This window comes from Ambystoma mexicanum, chromosome 13 (assembly GCF_040938575.1).
Source record: "Ambystoma mexicanum isolate Mex_15411 chromosome 13, UKY_AmexF1_1, whole genome shotgun sequence".
NCBI lineage: Eukaryota > Metazoa > Chordata > Amphibia > Caudata > Ambystomatidae > Ambystoma > Ambystoma mexicanum.
In genome coordinates, this window is record NC_090938.1 from 653,216,434 (window position 1) to 653,234,200 (window position 17,767).

Here is a 17,767-nt window from a genome sequence, read left to right on the forward strand (position 1 = left end):
CGATAGATGGCGGGGAATAACAGGGCAGTTCCATGGTATATTGAATTAGGTTAGGTTACAGCTTGGCACCATAAAGTGCCTTTAAGTTATTTCAAAGTGTTACAGATGAAGCAAAGCAAGGTAGGTAGGTAGGCTATAAGGTGAAGCAGTCATGTTGCCATATGATCTGGGTACCAAGACACATGATAGCAATGTCTGCCAAATGCTGCGAGTGCACAGGTATCATTAACTGGCAAAACCCAGCATATGGCGAGAGTACTCGTGTGCAGGATGCCAATCTCTCAAAATTGGCATGATTGCTTAGGCATATGATGCGAACAGCTGCCTAACGATATGAGTACCTAAACATATCATTCTAACATTTGGCAAATGGTTGCATGCTGGATGGATAGCTCCTGTGCAATGTACTTGTCAGGAAATGGGACAATGCCTTGCGACAAAGGTTTGAAATGCCGAGCCAGTTGGACCAGTCACACCTCTGGAGGTACTACATGGGAGTATCGCGAGTGGATAACGAGAATACTGATTATTATTACAGCACTCGCAAGTGGTCTGTCTACAGGGATCGAAATTAAGGTTGGATACACAGGAGCTAAATGCAGCTGACCAGGAGCTCCCACTGGAGAACAAGGAGCTAGTACATTACATTGCATGCAATGTAACTTCCACATAAAATGCAAACCTATCATTTTGGCCATTATGTATGACCCCTTATGCTTTAAATGGTGTAAAGATGTCACCTCGTGTTATTTATAGAGCCAAAAGCAGAGTAACATTCATAGAGGGGGGGAGGGGTGTTCGTGTTCAGCAACAGTTGTTCTGGGGGCTCAAAAGTAGTTCCTGGTAGCTGTTGGTGTCAAACACCAAGCGCTTCTAGCAGGAGCTAAATAGCTCCCAACTCCCCTCAATCTTAAACCCTGGTCTACACGAAGCTCTAAATAAATAAATAAATAAATAAATAAATAAAATCACCGAAAATGTTAGTATATGATGCAAGCATAAGACCAATTTATTCAAATACCAAGTAAATTGAACGAGTTACTCTTGTCTAAAGTCAAAAGCTGGCAATGTGTGCCACTACCTTGCTGTGTGAGGACAATACCTGTATATGAGAGTATGTGAACTTATTCTGGCAAAACCCATCAAGTGGCTGGAACTTGGACATGGGATTTTAACAATATGCCAATCTTGAGGGTACATGGGCACGTGATCTCTATTGTCTACAGTCGCGAAAAAGAAAACAGACAAGCCAATAATGATGGTTTTATTGATGCTTGTTTTCTACCTTTGCACATATACATTTTTTTACAATAAAGCTCATCTGGACACATACCATACAAAAAGATTTGCGGGATCTGAGCTGGCTTAATACGCCCTGAACAGAGCAGTTTAGCCTTTGACTGCAACAGGAGGAGGTGGTAGATGTAAGTGAGCAAGACAGGTGTCTTGTCTCTATGTGTTGCAGCTATTATTCATCGACAATATACAAAGTATGCGCTCTGATCTTCCAGGAGAGAGGGTTAACAGGCCGTCCCAGATGTCTCCCTCCTCCCCACCCCCCCAGTTCCCCATCTGTACCCTGGCCCGTTGCCAGTTTGCCTGCCCCTGATCACAGTTTCACGCCTTTTCCCAACTAACTGTTGAGTAGCACACATTTTGCAGGAGAAATGTTTGGCAGGTGCAGCTTTTTTTTATATATAGGGTGGGTAACTAGCTAAAGCTGCTCAGTACACTAAGTCATTAGTGAGGCCCGCACTAGTCATAAAACTGTCTCAGGCCAGCCAGCCAACCTCAGGCATTGCCATAAGACACAGTCGAAGCATGGTAGCTTTCAGATATGGACCATGGAATGGCACTACAGCAAGACGATGTCTGCCGGAGCACTGCTCCATCTTGTTACGGGCCAAATAATCCTAGTGATGGCCTTAACTGGGCTATGGGGTAGGCATAGCAGCCCTCTGTAGGTACCAGGGCAGACCGAGGTCACCTTTCGCTTCCTGGACTTTTCACTCTCCTTTCCCCTTTTCATCAAGTTTCCTCCCGTCTCTTTTCCCTGGGTGTTCCTTTCCCATTGTTCTCTCTATTCTGCGGTCGCTCGCTGTTCTTCCTTCTGCTTGGTCTGGTTTACTGTTTCTTCTCTTTTCCTCTGTCTTTGGGAGCACCCCCTCTTGCCTCCTCCTTTGCTTGGACCTTGTTGCTGCATGTAGGTTGGTGCTGGTTATTCTTCACCGAGCAGTCGTGGGTAAGCGGGCAGTCGTTGAGTGCCATTTGCCCCCCCTTTTTTTGTCCTGAGGTGACTGGATGGCAGAGGCACTACCATTCCTTGGAGTGCTGATGTGGGAGATCCTCTATTCTCAGTCTTGTCCACCCGGTCCTCCTTTTCTGGTGTTCTCTGTGTTAATACCTTCTTTGTCTTCTCTTTCTTCTCTGTCTTCTCTTTCTTGTGCTTTCTCTTCGTCTCTCCAGGCATGCGTTTTATCCTGGTCTTTCCTGTAGCAGACCCTCATTTGTCCCCTCTCTTGAGCTGAGCTTCCTGGATGGATCTCCCTTCCTGGAGGTTTTTCTGTGGCAAGTCCTTAACACTCCGTACATTCCCCCATATTCTTCTGACCCGGCATTCCCAGTACGTGTGCTCTCTACAGCAGTGCTTTCCTCCTGGTCTCCCCACGTCATGCGTCCATTTATTCACTTTTAATGCTGGGTTCATTTTTTTTCTCCCCGTTTCCCAAAGTAACCTGGTGCTTGGAGGAGGCATGGGTTGCTGTAACCACTGGGCAGTCACATGGGCCCTTATCTGGGCTACTCTGGGACACACCTTATAATGAGGTATGGTACCCCCCCTACCCCCATGTCCCTATCTCAGGTCCTCGTGCAGAGTCCCTTCACCGGGGAGGATGCAGAATGTGCCCTACCAGCATTGTTAGCTCTCCTGCAGCCAACATCCCGTGTCTTCCTCACCTCTGCTTTCTGGTGTTCTACTCGTTACCTTTCCGTGGGCCGATCTCTTCCCACTAGACTGGGCAGACTGACATGCCTCTTCTCGGCCGGCGTATGAACTTTCCTCAGAGAGGGCAGATTGCCCATGTCTCCCTCAACTTCCCGCTCACTGGTGTGCGGCATACAGCAGTCTTCCGTCAACAAGCTTATTGTCCTTTCTGCAGTGGCACGCCCAAAGCGCCAGTCACTCCTGGGCAGACTGCCCTCTCCCGTGTGGGCGGAGTGCAATTCCGTAGCTGCGGCCAAGATTGGCAGGCTGAACACACCACGGACGGCCCTCTGTCTTACAGACGGGGTGCCCCACCTTCTGTCCTGTGCCCGACGATCAGCGTCCTAAACTTGGCGGGTTGCCCTTCTCATCATAGGCGGATTGCCCTTCCCCAGTTCCTGTGCACACACGGCCGTTACCCATCGATGCCAGTTGTTATGGCCTTAGCTTGCCATGGCGTAGGCTCCATAGGCGCTGGGGCAGAGCACCCCACAAAGGAAACACAGCCAAACTCACTGTACTACCTTCTTTATTCCCCTCTCCATGCTTCTGGTCCTGGGCTCTAGTAACCCCTCCTCGTCCTCCCTCAACCCCATGCCCAGTCCTTTCTTTCCAAGGGTGACCAGATTTAAAAAGTAAAAAAAAAAAAAAGAAGAGGGACAGAGCAAGTAACATAAAAGTAGGACTAACTCTTGAAAGTAGCTGTCAAAGCACTACATTTCAGTAGTCTTTGGAGGAGAAGGGGGGTTAAGTGGTACTGTTCAAAGAAACAAAGATTATAATTGTTGTGTATGGGTCTAGTGGTTAACTTGAGAGAGTGTCATGACGCTTAAAAAGGGGCTCTCCTGGCACGCACAAGTTAGTGCAGCAGAGCCCCAGGAAGCGGCAACTCGTGTCTGTGTCATTCTTGTCGGGGTCCTTGCCCCGTGGTCGCTGCTTATCCTGACGGCCTTGCCTGGGTGCTCCCAGTGCCGAGGCTGCTGTTGCTGGGGTGCCCCCCAGCCTGGTGACAACTATCTCGGTGATCAGGGCGGCGCAGGGTGATCCCCGCCAGCATTCCACTACGTGACCGCAGTGTGGTTGTGCGTCATAGGGTGATTCCGACACCCATCTGTGGCCCGCCCCGGTGACCGGAGGCGGGCCACCACATTGGCGACGAGGGCGGTCTAGTCCCCACGCACCGTGATGTGTGTGGGTGGCTAGAAGCCCGTGGAGCGGTCCTCCCTGGGGCGTCGACCGTGGTGGACTGTGCTGACCTTTGCTGCGCAGCTGGTGGCCCAGGGACCTTGCGCTGAACACAGGTAGGGGTTGCCTGGTGCCAGCGAGTGCGGCTGGGGTGCTGAAGGCTGTTTTCGGTGTGGCATCTGCACGTGGCTGAGGTGGCTGCCATGCCGCGTGGTCCGGCTGGAACTAAAGAAAGGGGCGGAGCCTGTCCTCCGTCGGCCCTCCTGGGAGTGGGCTTGTGGGAACAAGCGGCTCCCCATTAGGACCCGGGCTGCCTGGTGATAGTAGAGTGGGCATTTCAAGGAAAATATAACACGTTTCCTCTACTTTCGAAGCAACGTCGACCACGTGGCGAGTGGGCCTGCACTGGATGCTGAGCGCCTGTGCTGGTCTCTTCCAGCCCGTCAACGAAGTGGGCCATCATCGGCGGCAGAGGCCGCGAAACAATAGAACTGCCGGCTGTGGCGGGATATGCCCCCAGATCCCAAAACAAAGGAGAGGGGGCGGGGCCAACACTCTGTTGGGCTCCAGCTGGTAGGGGAGCAGCTGGGGACTGCCCGGGAAGGGGCAGCCTCATCCAGACCCGGGCCGCGTGGTGAGATCGAACTTTGGTCACTTTTGTCCGGGCCGGAGGTACGCCCAGAGAAAGGGGGCGGGCCCCCCAAAGAAGCATGCCCCTCCGCTGACAAAGGAAGGGGTGTGACCAGTAGGCCCAGGCTGCAGTGGTGAATGAAAGCAGCCAGCGGAGCCTGCAGAGATGGGGTGCGGGAGTGGCCCAGAAACACAGAGACAAAGACTAAAGCCTATTTCAAGAGGCAGGGACGCACTTGTGAAGCAGGGGTGGCCGGCAGTTCCAAGGATCGGTGTGCCCAATACGGCAGGCAGCAAAACAGTATGTGGCCCTCCTGACATCTCTGCCACTACCAGTGTCCCCGAAGGGTAGCAGCTCCGGTAGGAGTGCTGTGCGCCTTTCAAAAGACTTCTGCAGTGGTCAGGTCACCAGAGGCCCACTGACCGTGAATACAACCTAAAACCCACCAGCAGTAGTTAGATCCTGCGCCACGCACAGTGTTCATGTCGGATGAGAAAAACGAAGGGGTGTATCAACAAGGAGGGCAGCTGGCGCCATTACATAATTTCTATGTCATGGGTGCCCCTGCCAGTCTGGGGCCCCGGTGGACAGCCTGGGTAGAAAATCTGGAGCTGTACTTTGAGGCGGTGGAGATCAAGGACAGAGCAAAACGCCCAACCCTCATGTACTCCGGACTGGCAGTCCAGAGGCTGTTTAGGACCCTGCAGCCCGCTGACCGGACTGGCAGTCCAGAGGCTGTTTAGGACCCTACAGCCCGCTGACCAGTCCTATGGCGCAGCCATCACAGCCCTGAACGAGTATTTCAGACCCATGGTCAACAGGGACTCCGAAAGATTCAGGATGAGGAGCGCGAGACAGGAGGAGGGGAGAGTCTCGACGCATTCCATGGAAAACTGCGGGGCATTGCGCTGTCCTGTGCGCTGGGCAATTTCGAGGATGATGAGATCAGGGCGCAGATCATCTACGGCTGCAGCTCTTCAAAGCTGCGCAAACAAGTCCTGAGGGACCCAGCGCTAACCCTCGAACGCATATTAGCACTTGGCCGTGCCCAGGAGCTGACAGAGGTACAGGCATCCGCCATGGACTCCTCCAGGCAACACCTCTAGCTGGAGGCCCTCATGCAACGGATCAAACTGGAGGAGGTGTCAGCCGTCGGCAAGTGGCAAGGAGGGAGACCAACAAGGAAAGGGGATTGGCCAAGGAGAGACCCTGGTGCCACCATATGCCATCAGTGCGGGTGGGATCTTCCACATCTGTGGGAGGTGCAGGAAGGTGGATCATTTGGCACGGGTGTGCCCCGCCCGACGCCCGCCTGCATGGTGGGGACATCGGGCGGGAGTGAGTCGAAGGGGAGCGGGGGGGAATCCGTGCGGCGCAGGGTGATCCCCGCCAGCATTCCACTGCGTGACCGCAGTGCGGTCGTGTGTCGTCGGGTGATCCCGACACCATCTGTGGCCCGCCCCGGTGACAGGAGGAGGGCCACCACAATAATGAATCACAAACTAACACTATCTTAAGTTGTAAAATGCAGCATTTTTTTTTTTTTAACTTCAGTTCAATATATTCTATCAAACTATTGTTACATTAATTCCAAAAAATGAACTCTCCACTCCATACCAATGGATTATAGACCAAGATCAATGTTCTCAAAAGAAATAAAAAATACAAAAGAAATCAAGGTAAGATCAAAAACAGATCATAACAGAAGAAAATAGGCACAGAAAAAGCACAGCCTCAACAAGTTCATGAGATCGTATTTGTAGTTCAGTTTGAAACTAACTGTAACGATGCGTACAGAAAATTAATTAAGTCACAGGAGAGTTATGTTATGGCCTGCTACAACATGCTCCCACCAGTCATCAGGCATATAAAGTTGAGGTTTAAATTCACTTAAGTGAAGTTCACGCAAGTTCGTCAGCATCGGGCATGCGGTAACTAGATGTTTTAAGGACTCAATTTCATATGATTTACAGAATCGACAAGTGTTGGTTGTTGTCTCTTTGTTCTTACGTAGCCAAAGCATTTTGTTGGTGTTTAAAGCATACAATCTGAGTCTAAGGAACTGTGACCTGTGGTGACGAGATGGACAGTCGTAAGATATTTGGGTTGCAGATGTAGTTTCACCAAACCTCTGATGGTCGGCAGAGAGGAGTGCTAGGCGATTATTATAAGTTGTTATCCAGTCCCATGCAGCTAGCTTCTTTTTGGCATATTGGGGACGACAAAGTAGCTCTTCTTCAGATATGCCAGCATCTTCCATAATTGCATGTAATTTGAATTTCCATGGTAATATTAAGGAAGAGTCATGACCATCTTCATCATTCTGAAAGATTTTATATGCAAGAATGGAGGAACCAAGCAGCATTTTGCGTAAAGTGGATAATGATTTCCAAAATTGTCATGTAGATTGAATTTAGGGCTAGTTCATATCTCAGAGCTGACATTGAAATACAATTAGGAAGGCCTAGCACACGCCTCCAAAACATGCCTTCTAATTTTTGCCACAGGTTATGGTCGACATTCCAGGCTGATTCGCCACCGAAGGTAAGAGTTGGAATTACCTTCTGAAGGTAGAACATTATTACAGGAGTTGTTGAAAATTTCCCGTAGTCCTTGTTGATTTTTGCACCTTGGATACTCAGATTTTTTGTTTTGGTTACCAGGTCGCTAATCCAGGCGGCTTCACAGATTGAGTCGTTTACCATTACGCCAAAGTAGCGAATTGACTTGACAACAGTTAGGGCCTTTTTTTTAATGAACCATCTGTAGCTCTTATCCTTCTTTGACATGAATCGGCCAATACTCATGATCTTAGTTTATTCAGTATTTAGCAGCAGTTCATTAGCAGTTAGGAACTCATGTAAACGAAGAATCAGGTGTTGTAATGTCGTCTGCGTAGACCAAGTATTTAACAAAGCATCCATTCAGCTTTGGTGGGAAGCAATGGACAGAATCTAGCCACTTTGGCAAATCAGCAAGAAAAAGTTTGAACAAGCCTGCTGCTAGTGGGCATCCTTGTTTGACCCCTTTAAATGTTCTTATTGATTCTGTAAGATCTGCCTGTGAGTTCACTCTTATTTGGATTGAAGTATTAGAGTGCAGGGCGATTATAGGGTCTAGCAACATTTCTGGGCATTGCCAAGATTGTAGTTTGGCCCATAATTTGGTGCGATTAACAGCATCAAAGGCTTGGCGGAGATCAACAAACGCAAAAAAAAAAAAAAATGTCCTTGGCCTCCAGTGCTGACAATTTTAAGGTTGATAGAATTGTGAGGTTTACATCAACGCCCACTTGGTTCGTGAAGCCCGTTTGGCGACAATCGACTATACCCGCAGAGAGCGCCCAATTCACCAGACGTTGTCGCAGGATGGAGCCAAAGATTTTCCCAATTGTATCAAGGAGGGCGATCGGGCGATAGTTCGCTGGATCAGCCTGACAGTCCTTGTATATTGGCACCACAATTGCTTTTGACCAGGAGGATGGAAGTTTCTTGCTGTTTGTGATCTGAAAAAATAGCCCTTTGATAAATTTGGCCCACAAAACGTTGTTCTTTTTAAGCATAAGATTTGAAATTTGGTCCGGACAAGCGGCTTGCGAGTTCTTTAGTTTGGAGATCAAGCTCTTCGCAGGAAGGTGTTATGTCCCAAGTGGCAGATGTCACTATAGTTTGCTTCGGGGCTTCACACTCCGGCTCTTCATAAATGGCGGTAAAATAATCTCGCCATTTATTACTTCGGATTTCATTAGAAATTGATGGAATAGATTTAGAAGAGCCCTTGTTCAGGATTGCCCAAATTTCACGTGTTCTTGGTGACAAGGAGTTTCAGCATTGCTTCTGCTCGACTTTGGTCAATTGCAATTAAATGCGATCTTAGCCAGTTGCGATAGACCTTGCTTAACTTTCTTTGCCTTCGCACAAGAATTGCCGAGTTCTCTTTTAATTTGACGTAGGTCCTTCCTTAATGATTTTTTTGCTAAAGCTATTTCAGCGCTGTAAAAATGTTTTGGAGAAGACCCAAACGTTCTTGAATTAAAGATTTTCATAGTGTAGTCACTCAGCAAAGGGGCGTATTCTACGGTATGTAGCGCTTTTAAACTCTGGCTTAGAGATGCAATTGCTTTGCCGTTTGTGACCAACCTGTTACCTCCGGCATTTATTTGTAATTGAAAAGGATATTTTTCTGATGTACAGGAACGAGCTTCTAGCCAAACAAGCCATAGCAGATCATGGTCACTGTGTAACATCGGCTGCACATTAAGAGAAATAGCTTTGTCGAAAAGGTCCATCGAAGCCCAGATATAATCTAGGGTATTTGAACTGCTCATACTGTGGCAAGTCGGATTAGGTGGATAGTCACCATTAATAGATCCATTCATCATTTGACAATTGCGTTGGAGGAGTTCGCGAAACCAAATTGGACCTCTACAAATGACTTCACTAATCAGGAAGCCGAGCATTTGTCTTTGTGGCAGGATCATATCTAAACCAACTACAATTAAGATCGCCACATATTAGCACAGAGACGTTGCGATATGCTTGAAAAGTTTCATCGATTTCTGTCAATACTGCATCAATGAAAGATGAAGCTGAAATCATCGCAGGATTCCAGTATCCATTGATTATCAGCAGGTTTGAAGTGTTGTTAGACAGTGATAGTTTAACCAATGTACTTTGAACAAATGGATTAGGATTGGAAGAAGCTACTAATGACCACCAGTTCTGTATTTTTAGAAGGGTTATCAGGCCAGAAAAGGGGCGACCTTTGGTGTTTTTACCGGCTGGATTTATCAGAATGGTGAATCCATCACAAGACGGTGGGTCGCGTAACCAAGTTTCCTGTAAGCAGATCATAAACACATTCTCCAGAGGTTCTTGAAAGGTGTTGAAAAGATGCTTAAATCCACACGTGTTCCACGAGAGTAGAATTAATTCCTGCTGAGCGGAATTGACTCATGGTTACTTTCTGGGGCCTTTAAGGAATCTTTGCTCATTTGTGGCCTTTCCTTCCAATGCTTGATGCATTGTGGCGTTGCGAATGTCTGATGAGGGCGTTAGAGTTGACGCAAGGCAGATCGTTGATCGATCTTGCGAAGCTCTTCATTATCATGGTTCGCCTTGAAGGATAAAGGGGATCTCGTAAGAGCGGGTTCAACAGTAAGATCAAAGCCATAGAGCAAGAGATCCTCATTTGCCTGTAATAGCAAGTTTTTCACAGCTGCAGATGGTATATGGAGAAGAACTTGGTCGGATGCTAATTCCGTTATGTATTCCACAATCTTGATATCATCTGAGGAGATTGCTCGTAGTGGTGGGATACATGCGAAAAGTTTCAGAATATTTGCTCGATTCAGATTGACTTTGTTGCCGTCCGAGTGAATATTTTGAAGACGGAGTTTCCACCGGCAAGATGATTTTGAGGAGCTTCAGGGTACAGAGGCTCGAAGAGGTTGCAGCGAGCTAGATTTCAACTGATTCAAAGTTTGTTTAGGGTTTAACTTTGAGCTTAAAATTTGTTGAGGAGCCTTCCCGATGGTAGCAGTGGGCTTACTTGCATTGGACCCAGAATACATCTTTCTCGGGATTCCAGTGGAAACTGATTTTTCCATCACTAGGGGCTCAATTAGGGTAACCCCAGAGGCCACACCAGAGACTTCATTAGTATCGTCAAGGACGACCGAATAGGTCGATAGATTGCATAAATCGATAGAGTCAGGCGTGACATTGTTGGTGGTAATATCACTTGATTCCACTCGCCGGCGTTTGACAGAAATCTTTGCAGGCTCCGGTAGATCTCCTGTATCTCTCAATGGACAGTTTAAGGCAGTAGAAACTGCATGGATTGGATTGACTTTCCGATCAAAAAGCTTGTCTTTTTAGGGGTTGTGATGTTTATTATACATTTTTTCACATGTTGTTGTACTTGTTTTGGTGGAAAACTTTTTTTCTTAGGTTGCTTTGCTTGTTTTACAGATGCTCTTTGAAGCTTGATTTCAAGGCTCGATGTAATAGTTTTTGCAGGGCCTTTCAATATGTCAAAGGAGTTCCCTGAAGAGGCAGCATGATCGGATGTTTGGACTTGAGCTGGGATCTCAGTTGTTGTGGAGTTGATGGTTTGAGCCACAGTGAATTCTGTGATCATGGTAGAGTCTGGACCTCCATGGCCGACTGCTAAATTGCTCGCCATGGGGCCAGACTGGACCGTGTTTTTGGCAGGCACGGCTGGAGCCTCTGGTCCATGTAGATGTTGAGATCCAAGCAGTATGTCATGTTTATTGGAGGTTTCCAATGGAAAAGAATTAGCATTCTTTCGCATCCATTTCACTGATTCAAGCAAACCATCCATCAGGGAGTCGTTTTGGCAGTGGTGACGAGCTGCCAAATCGCTCAACCTGTATTGCCATCTCACTGAATTTTTGGCGTTAGACTCCATTTGGACTTGCAAAAAGCCTGTAAATTGCTCAAGTTTGTCAATTTTTGTTGTTAGGTTGAGAAGAGCAGCTCCTTGGTCACTTATTATCCCTGTCAGTGATTCAAGGAGTTTTGAAAATGGAGCTAGGGCAACAGCTGAGGCGGTAAGGACATTGTTATGAATTTGCGTAAGGGCTTCGATGGAAATGCCCAATGATTGTGGGATGAAATCATGAGACGCCGAAGAACACACTGAACTTTCAAGGATGCATTGCGGATTTAAGGAACTGAGATTTCCAGCATGGATTGGCTCATGAGTGACATTTCTGGGATGAGCCAAAGAGGCTTGAGGGGTACTTGCGTTCATCAAAGAGTTCCCACCCATGGAGGGAGTTGAGGAGGTACCCCTTGCTTTTAGCTCAGCAACCCGTTGCAAGCGGCTAGCATGAGCAATCGCGCTCCGCTCAAGGTGAGTGTGAGGTAATTGAGAGTCCTGGACAAGAGAATGAACTGCACAGGAGGGAGGAACCTCCAAAGATGGTTCATTTAAGTTCAACGTAGAGGGTCGACCATGCTCCGGCGCTTGGCAAGCTAAAGTACTGTCATTGCCAAATTCAAAGTCATCGGACGCAGAGTCTGAAGAAGCTCGACCAGCTATCTTCATCACAATAGGATTAATTGAGGAGCTTGGAAGAGTAGAGACGGACGAGGAGCATTGAACAGATTCAAGGGGCCTCGATACATTTTTACTTGCAGGTGATGAGATCTGAGTTGAAGACAGGATTCCAGAGACAGTAGCAAAAGTCGTATTTAGTGCAGAAGGGAAGAGCACTCCCGTCCAAAGGTTTTGACAGAAGACAGCTTGGAGATTTCATCTGCTGCAAAATGGCCCTATCAAAGGGAGGGCAATTTGTAACGGAAATTAGCATAGGAGACAGAGGAGCCGCCAAATGTTGTTTAAAACTCAATGAAGAGGCCAGTTGAATATTCAGCACAAAGTTCGAAATCTTCAGGAGTTCCTCGTCGCTGATCGAGTGAGGCAGAGTTCTTTTATCAGAAGACAAAGGAATGTTTTGAATAGGATCATTTGGTTTGACAGTATCAGGCGCTGTAGAGGCAAAAGAGGCCAACTCAGAGGAGAGGAGATGGCAGAACTAATGGGGGAAGAGGGCTGTGTCAGCGCCACAATGTCAGATGAAGGACAGGGAATGTGCGTGGAGTGGGTAGGGGGGGGGGGATCGTCCAAGGTTTGTTGCTGATGGATGGCCTGGATGTCTAACAGGAAAACCAAGGGCACAATAGAAGCACTGGCCGGAACAGCATTTGCGGCGCCACAGGTGATAACATCAGTTTCCACAGCGTGCGTTCTAGAGGACTGTTCATGAGTAGCGACTCGATTAGGGTCGATATTAGTATGCAAAGAAGAAATGGCTTGGACTGCAGAAACAGCAGGACATGTGAATAAAGATGAAGTTGGGGGTGCAGATACTTGACACTGTGCGTCAGGTTGCAACGCTGATGAAGTCTGTAGCGTAGCGGCACCCAAAGTCAATATTGGAACATTAGCGGAATGTAAAGCCAATAGAGCCCGTCCAGTGGCTTTGCTTACATTGTCCCCGGCGGCTGCCTTCATTGTAGACCAGGGATTTGGCAGACGTCGCAGCTGTGCAGACTTTTTCCGCGTCTGAGGTCCCTCTGCAGATAGAGTCATTTCGCACGAATCCGGGCAGAAAAGTAGAACAGAAAGAAGTCAAGGCGAATGCAACGGGCTGAGAGCAGGCTGGGACCCTGGCTCCTTAGCTTCGCCAAACAGCGGCTCAACAGCGCTGTAGTAAACACACTGTAGAATCACAAAGCACAGCCCTTTCCGACGCGCAGGGCTTCTGTACGAGATTGTGCATTCTTGCAGTTTCCAATGGGAACATCATCTTGAGAAAGTGGGACGGACCCCCAAATACCGGAATAGCCCTGAAAAATCGGGACATCTGGTCAGTGGTCACCCTATCCTTTCCCTCCTTTAAGGGCGTCTTGCTTTAAGGACGACTGTCCTTATTCACTTCACAACAATACCCTGAAATCAATTTGCTTTACTTAACATGCCCAAGTGACATGGTCTCACTACTGGGCTTTCATTTAACCAACAAATGCATTCTGGGGCATGAAGTCAAGGTTTATCCGACATGAAACACATTCAACATGAGCCTATTAGTACAAATAAAGTGGTGGCCCATAGTTATAGAAATATTGATTCAACTTGCCAGACTACTAAATCCATTTGGTTGGGTGCCTCCCCCATGGGCGTAATTTTAGGGGGGCAGGGTGGTGTTTGGAAAGAAGGAAAGATACATACTAAACAATACAAGATGTCCTAGGCATGAACACTGACACGGAAGTGCCGACTATTCATGGCCCCCCCAACTTTCATGGCACAGCGTTTTGTCCCCATTCATTTGGCTGGGGCACCTTTTCTTCAGATGTCATGACCCCCCAACTGTTTCAGCAAATGTACTCCACTGGCCTCCCCATCCGGTCACCGGCACAGGGTGTGATTAAAGACAAGAAAACAGAAAACATATCAGAACTCGGTGGACTCTCCTCTCAGTCCTTGGCTCACCTCCCTTCAATTACTTTGCTTCTCAGTCATTCGTCTATGCTCTCATGGCCCGCCCACCCAGCACGCTGGGAGCTGTAGTACACCTCACCTGCAGATCCCCGCAATAGGTCTGCCTCATTGACCCCAAGTCCATGCCTGCAGCTGCGGCTGGGCTCCAGTGGTCGCGGCTGGGTAACAGGTAACGTTCAGGTGCCACCGCTAAGCCCCGCCCTCGCGCCGCGAAACCTTGAAGGACTGCAAACGCAGCACCGAGCATTGCCAGACGTCAACTCGTGCTGCATAGCGTCAAGACGCGCGGGGAGACGTCATCACGCACCAACAGCTTTGTCGCCATGGTAATGGACAGAGCAGGGTATTCTAAATTTCTGGAATTGTACGCTGCTCTTTATCTGCTCCTTTTACGGTCTGCGCGTGCCTCATATGCCAACAGCCGTTGGAGAACGTTGTAAACATTGGAATTCATGTGAAAAAGGAAAGATACATACTAAACAATACAAGATGTCCTAGGCATGAACACTGACACGGAAGTGCCGACTATTCCCATATTTAGTGGGCTTCACACATATCTGCAATTGGGAGCTCCTTGAGCTCTTACGTTTATTGTAGTATAGGAGCAGCTCGAGCTGGAACACTGTTGGGCAGAATCCATTTGGTGTAGAAGATGTAAAAGTAATATATCCACTGCAGCAGGCTAGCGAAGGCGTAATTCTCTTATTACTTACCGGTAATCTGCATTACTCCTCGTCCTACTCTTCCTCGTCATAGTGTTTACCTCATAAGGAGGCCACTGCCTCCGACACAGGACATTCTTTTATTTCTTTGTATCCCTATAACCCCCTCCCCCATAGCCATGGCACTCAATTGCATAAAGAGTAGGACTAGGAGTAATGAAGATTACCGGTAAGTAATCAGAGCATTACCTCCACGTCCACTCTTCCTCCTCCCAGTACTTACCTCATGTTGTATACCAAAACAGCAACGGGCATAGCTCTCAACCCACACGCTTTTGGCGGGTGTCACCCGCTTTGTAAACAGCTGACTCACCCGCCAAGCCTTCAGTACCCCCATTCGTTTCAATGGGCCTCTCACCCGCCAAAAATAAAATCGGGTGTTTTCACCCGCCTTTGTGACACAAATGGTTGAGAGCTATGAACGGGGAAAAGGGTCCCAATGAGACACAGAGCCAAAAACAATGCAGAAAAACACACACCTTTAAGAACTCCAATTTCACATGCCCACAGACAAAACTCCAACCCCCGAAGGAACCAACCCCTGAGTGGGAGACATTCAACCTATAGTGGTTGATGAAAATGTTTTCATCAGCCCAGGTGGTAGCCCTACAAATCTCCTGCATAGAAACCCCCTGTGTATCGGCCCAGGAGGCCGCCAAACCCCTGGTGGACCGCCCCTGAATGTGCGCAGGCACTGGCAGACCAGAAGCCACATGGGCCATGGAGACCACAACCCGGATCCATCGGCTAACGGACACCACCGATGCCTCATGCCCAGCACCAGCCGGGCCAAAAGTAATCAGAAGACCATCGGAGTGGCTGAAAGTGGCAGTCCTAGCCAAATACTCCAACACCGCCCGCCGAACATCAATGTTGTATCAAGCCACCTCCTGTGGCGTTTGCCATAGCTCTCAACTCACACGCTTTTGGCGGGTGTCACCCGCCTTGTAAAGGGCTGACTCACCCGCCAAGCCTCCTGCACGCCCATTCATTCCAATGGGCGTCTCACCCGCCAAAAACAAAATCGGGTGGTTTCACCCGCCTTTGCAACACAAATAGTTGAGAGCTATGCGTTTGCGGATCCTGAAAAAAGAAAAAGGCAGGAAGAACCAGATCCTGAGAGGTGTGAAACCGATAAATAAACATAGGTAGAAACTTCGGATCACACCTCAGCACCACCGAGTCCGGCAGCACCCTCAGGAAAGGGGGGGGACATAACAGAGCCCCAATCTCCCCAAGTCTACAGGCAGAAGTGATGGCAACAAGAAAGGCAGTCTTTAGTGTCCAATGTTTTATATCAGTCTCGGAATTGGGCTCAAAGGGAGGCCCATGAAGGAACCGCAAGACAAGAGGGAGAACCCAAGGGGGAAGCCCTTTATAAGTACAAGAATGGGAAGAAGAAACAACCCTGGAGCAACTTCCCCACCAACACCTCCCCATCGAAGTGACCATCAGAGTCCACCAAAAGGAATTTAATGGAGGCACACTGAGAGCGAAGCGTGGAAACTGAGTGACATGGCTATGGGGGAGGAGTTATAGGGATAAAAAGAAATAAAAGAAGGTCCTGTGTCGGAGGCAGGGGCCTCCTCATGAGGTAATTACTGTGACGAGGAAGAGTGTACGTGGAGGTAATACCTCTCAACTCACACGCTTTGGCAGGCGTCACCCTCCACTGTGTTAGGCAGCTCTCTCACCCGCCAACCTCCCTACACGCTCATGGGAATTAATGGGCTTTCACCCGCCCAATGCAAAATCGGGTGTTTTCACCCGCCCAAGGGCCATGAATGCTCTGATTACTTACCGGTAATCTTCATTACTCCTAGTCCTACTCTTCCTTGTCACAGTACTTACCTCATGAGGCCCCTGCCTCTGACACAGGACCTTCTTCTATTTCTTTAAATCCCTATAACTCCTCCCCCACATCCACGTCACTCAGTTTCATATTACCAAGCTGGAGCATGGGACCTTCCACGCAGGGATGGTGAGGAGGGTCGTCAGTACTGTGACGAGGAAGAGTAGGACTAGGAGTAATGAAGATTACCAGGAAGTAATCAGAGCATTACCTCCACATCCACTCTTCCTCGTCCCAGTACTTACCTCATGAGGTATACCAATGCAGCAACGGGGAAAAGGTCCCAATGAGACACAGAGCCAAAAACAGTGCAGTAAAACACACCCACAATAACTCTTAATTCACATCCCCACAGACAAAACTCCAACCACGAAGGAACCAACCCCCGAGTGGGAGAAACTCAACCCATAGCAGTTGATGAAAATGCCTAGACCAGTCAAGGTGGCAGCCATACAAATCTCTTGCAGAGAAAACCCTCCTTGCATCGGCCCAGGAAGCCGTCAAACCCCTGGCGGACCGTCCCTGATCGTGCGCAGGCACAGGCAGGCCAGAAGCCACATAGGCCCTGGAGATCACAACCCGGAACCACCGGAAAATGGAAACCACAGATGCGTTATGCCCAGCCCCAGCCAGACCACAAGCAATCAGAAGACTATCAGATTAGTGGAAAAAAGCAAACCTAGCCAAATACTCCAACACATCCCGCCGGACATAATGTTAAGCCAAGCCACCTCCTCAGGCATTCTCAGATCATGAAAGAAGTAAGGAAGAACCAGATCCTGAGAGGTGGGAAAACCGAGATACAACTTAAGGGAGGAACTTCGGACCACACCTCAGCACCACCGAGTCTGGCAGCACCCTCAGGAAAGGAGGGTGACATAAGAGAGCCCCAATCTCCCTGAGCCTACGGGCAGAAGCGAGGGCAATAAGAAAAGCAGATTTCAGTGTAAGAGGTTTGATATCAATCTCAGAAAAGGGCTCAAAAGGAGGCCCTTGAAGGAACCGTAATACAAGAGGGAGATCCCAAGGGGGAAGCCCTTTATCAGCTCAAGGACGGGAAGAAGAAAAACCCTGGAGCAACTTCCCCACCAACACCTCCCCATCCAAGTGACCATGAGAGTCCCCCAAAAGGAATTTCATGGAGGCCCACTGAGAGCGAAGCCTGGAAAAAAACTGCCAGGCCCCTGTCAAAACCCGTCCTGGAGGAATCGAAGGATAGCACAGAAGCCAGAACGCAGGGGAGGGATCCCAGACCACCCATACCAGTCTCGGAAATGGCCCCAATGCCTGCCGAACACCTGCAGAGTGGAGAGTCAAAGAGCATCCATTATGGACTCAACTACAGGATCTGAGAACCC

The 17,767-nt window shown here is 48.7% G+C and overlaps 1 protein-coding gene across 1 annotated transcript in view; it reads right to left on the reverse strand.

The window, feature by feature from the left end:
• PNPO (pyridoxamine 5'-phosphate oxidase) overlaps positions 1–14,186 on the reverse strand; it is a 71,109-nt gene extending 56,923 nt beyond the window's left edge. Inside the window, exon 1 of the mRNA XM_069634638.1 lies at positions 13,915–14,186. Within this exon, the coding sequence (XP_069490739.1) occupies positions 13,915–14,082 (168 nt within the window). The 5' untranslated portion in view covers positions 14,083–14,186. The remainder of the gene's footprint in view (positions 1–13,914) is intronic.
• Between the last annotated feature and the right edge of the window lie 3,581 nt (positions 14,187–17,767).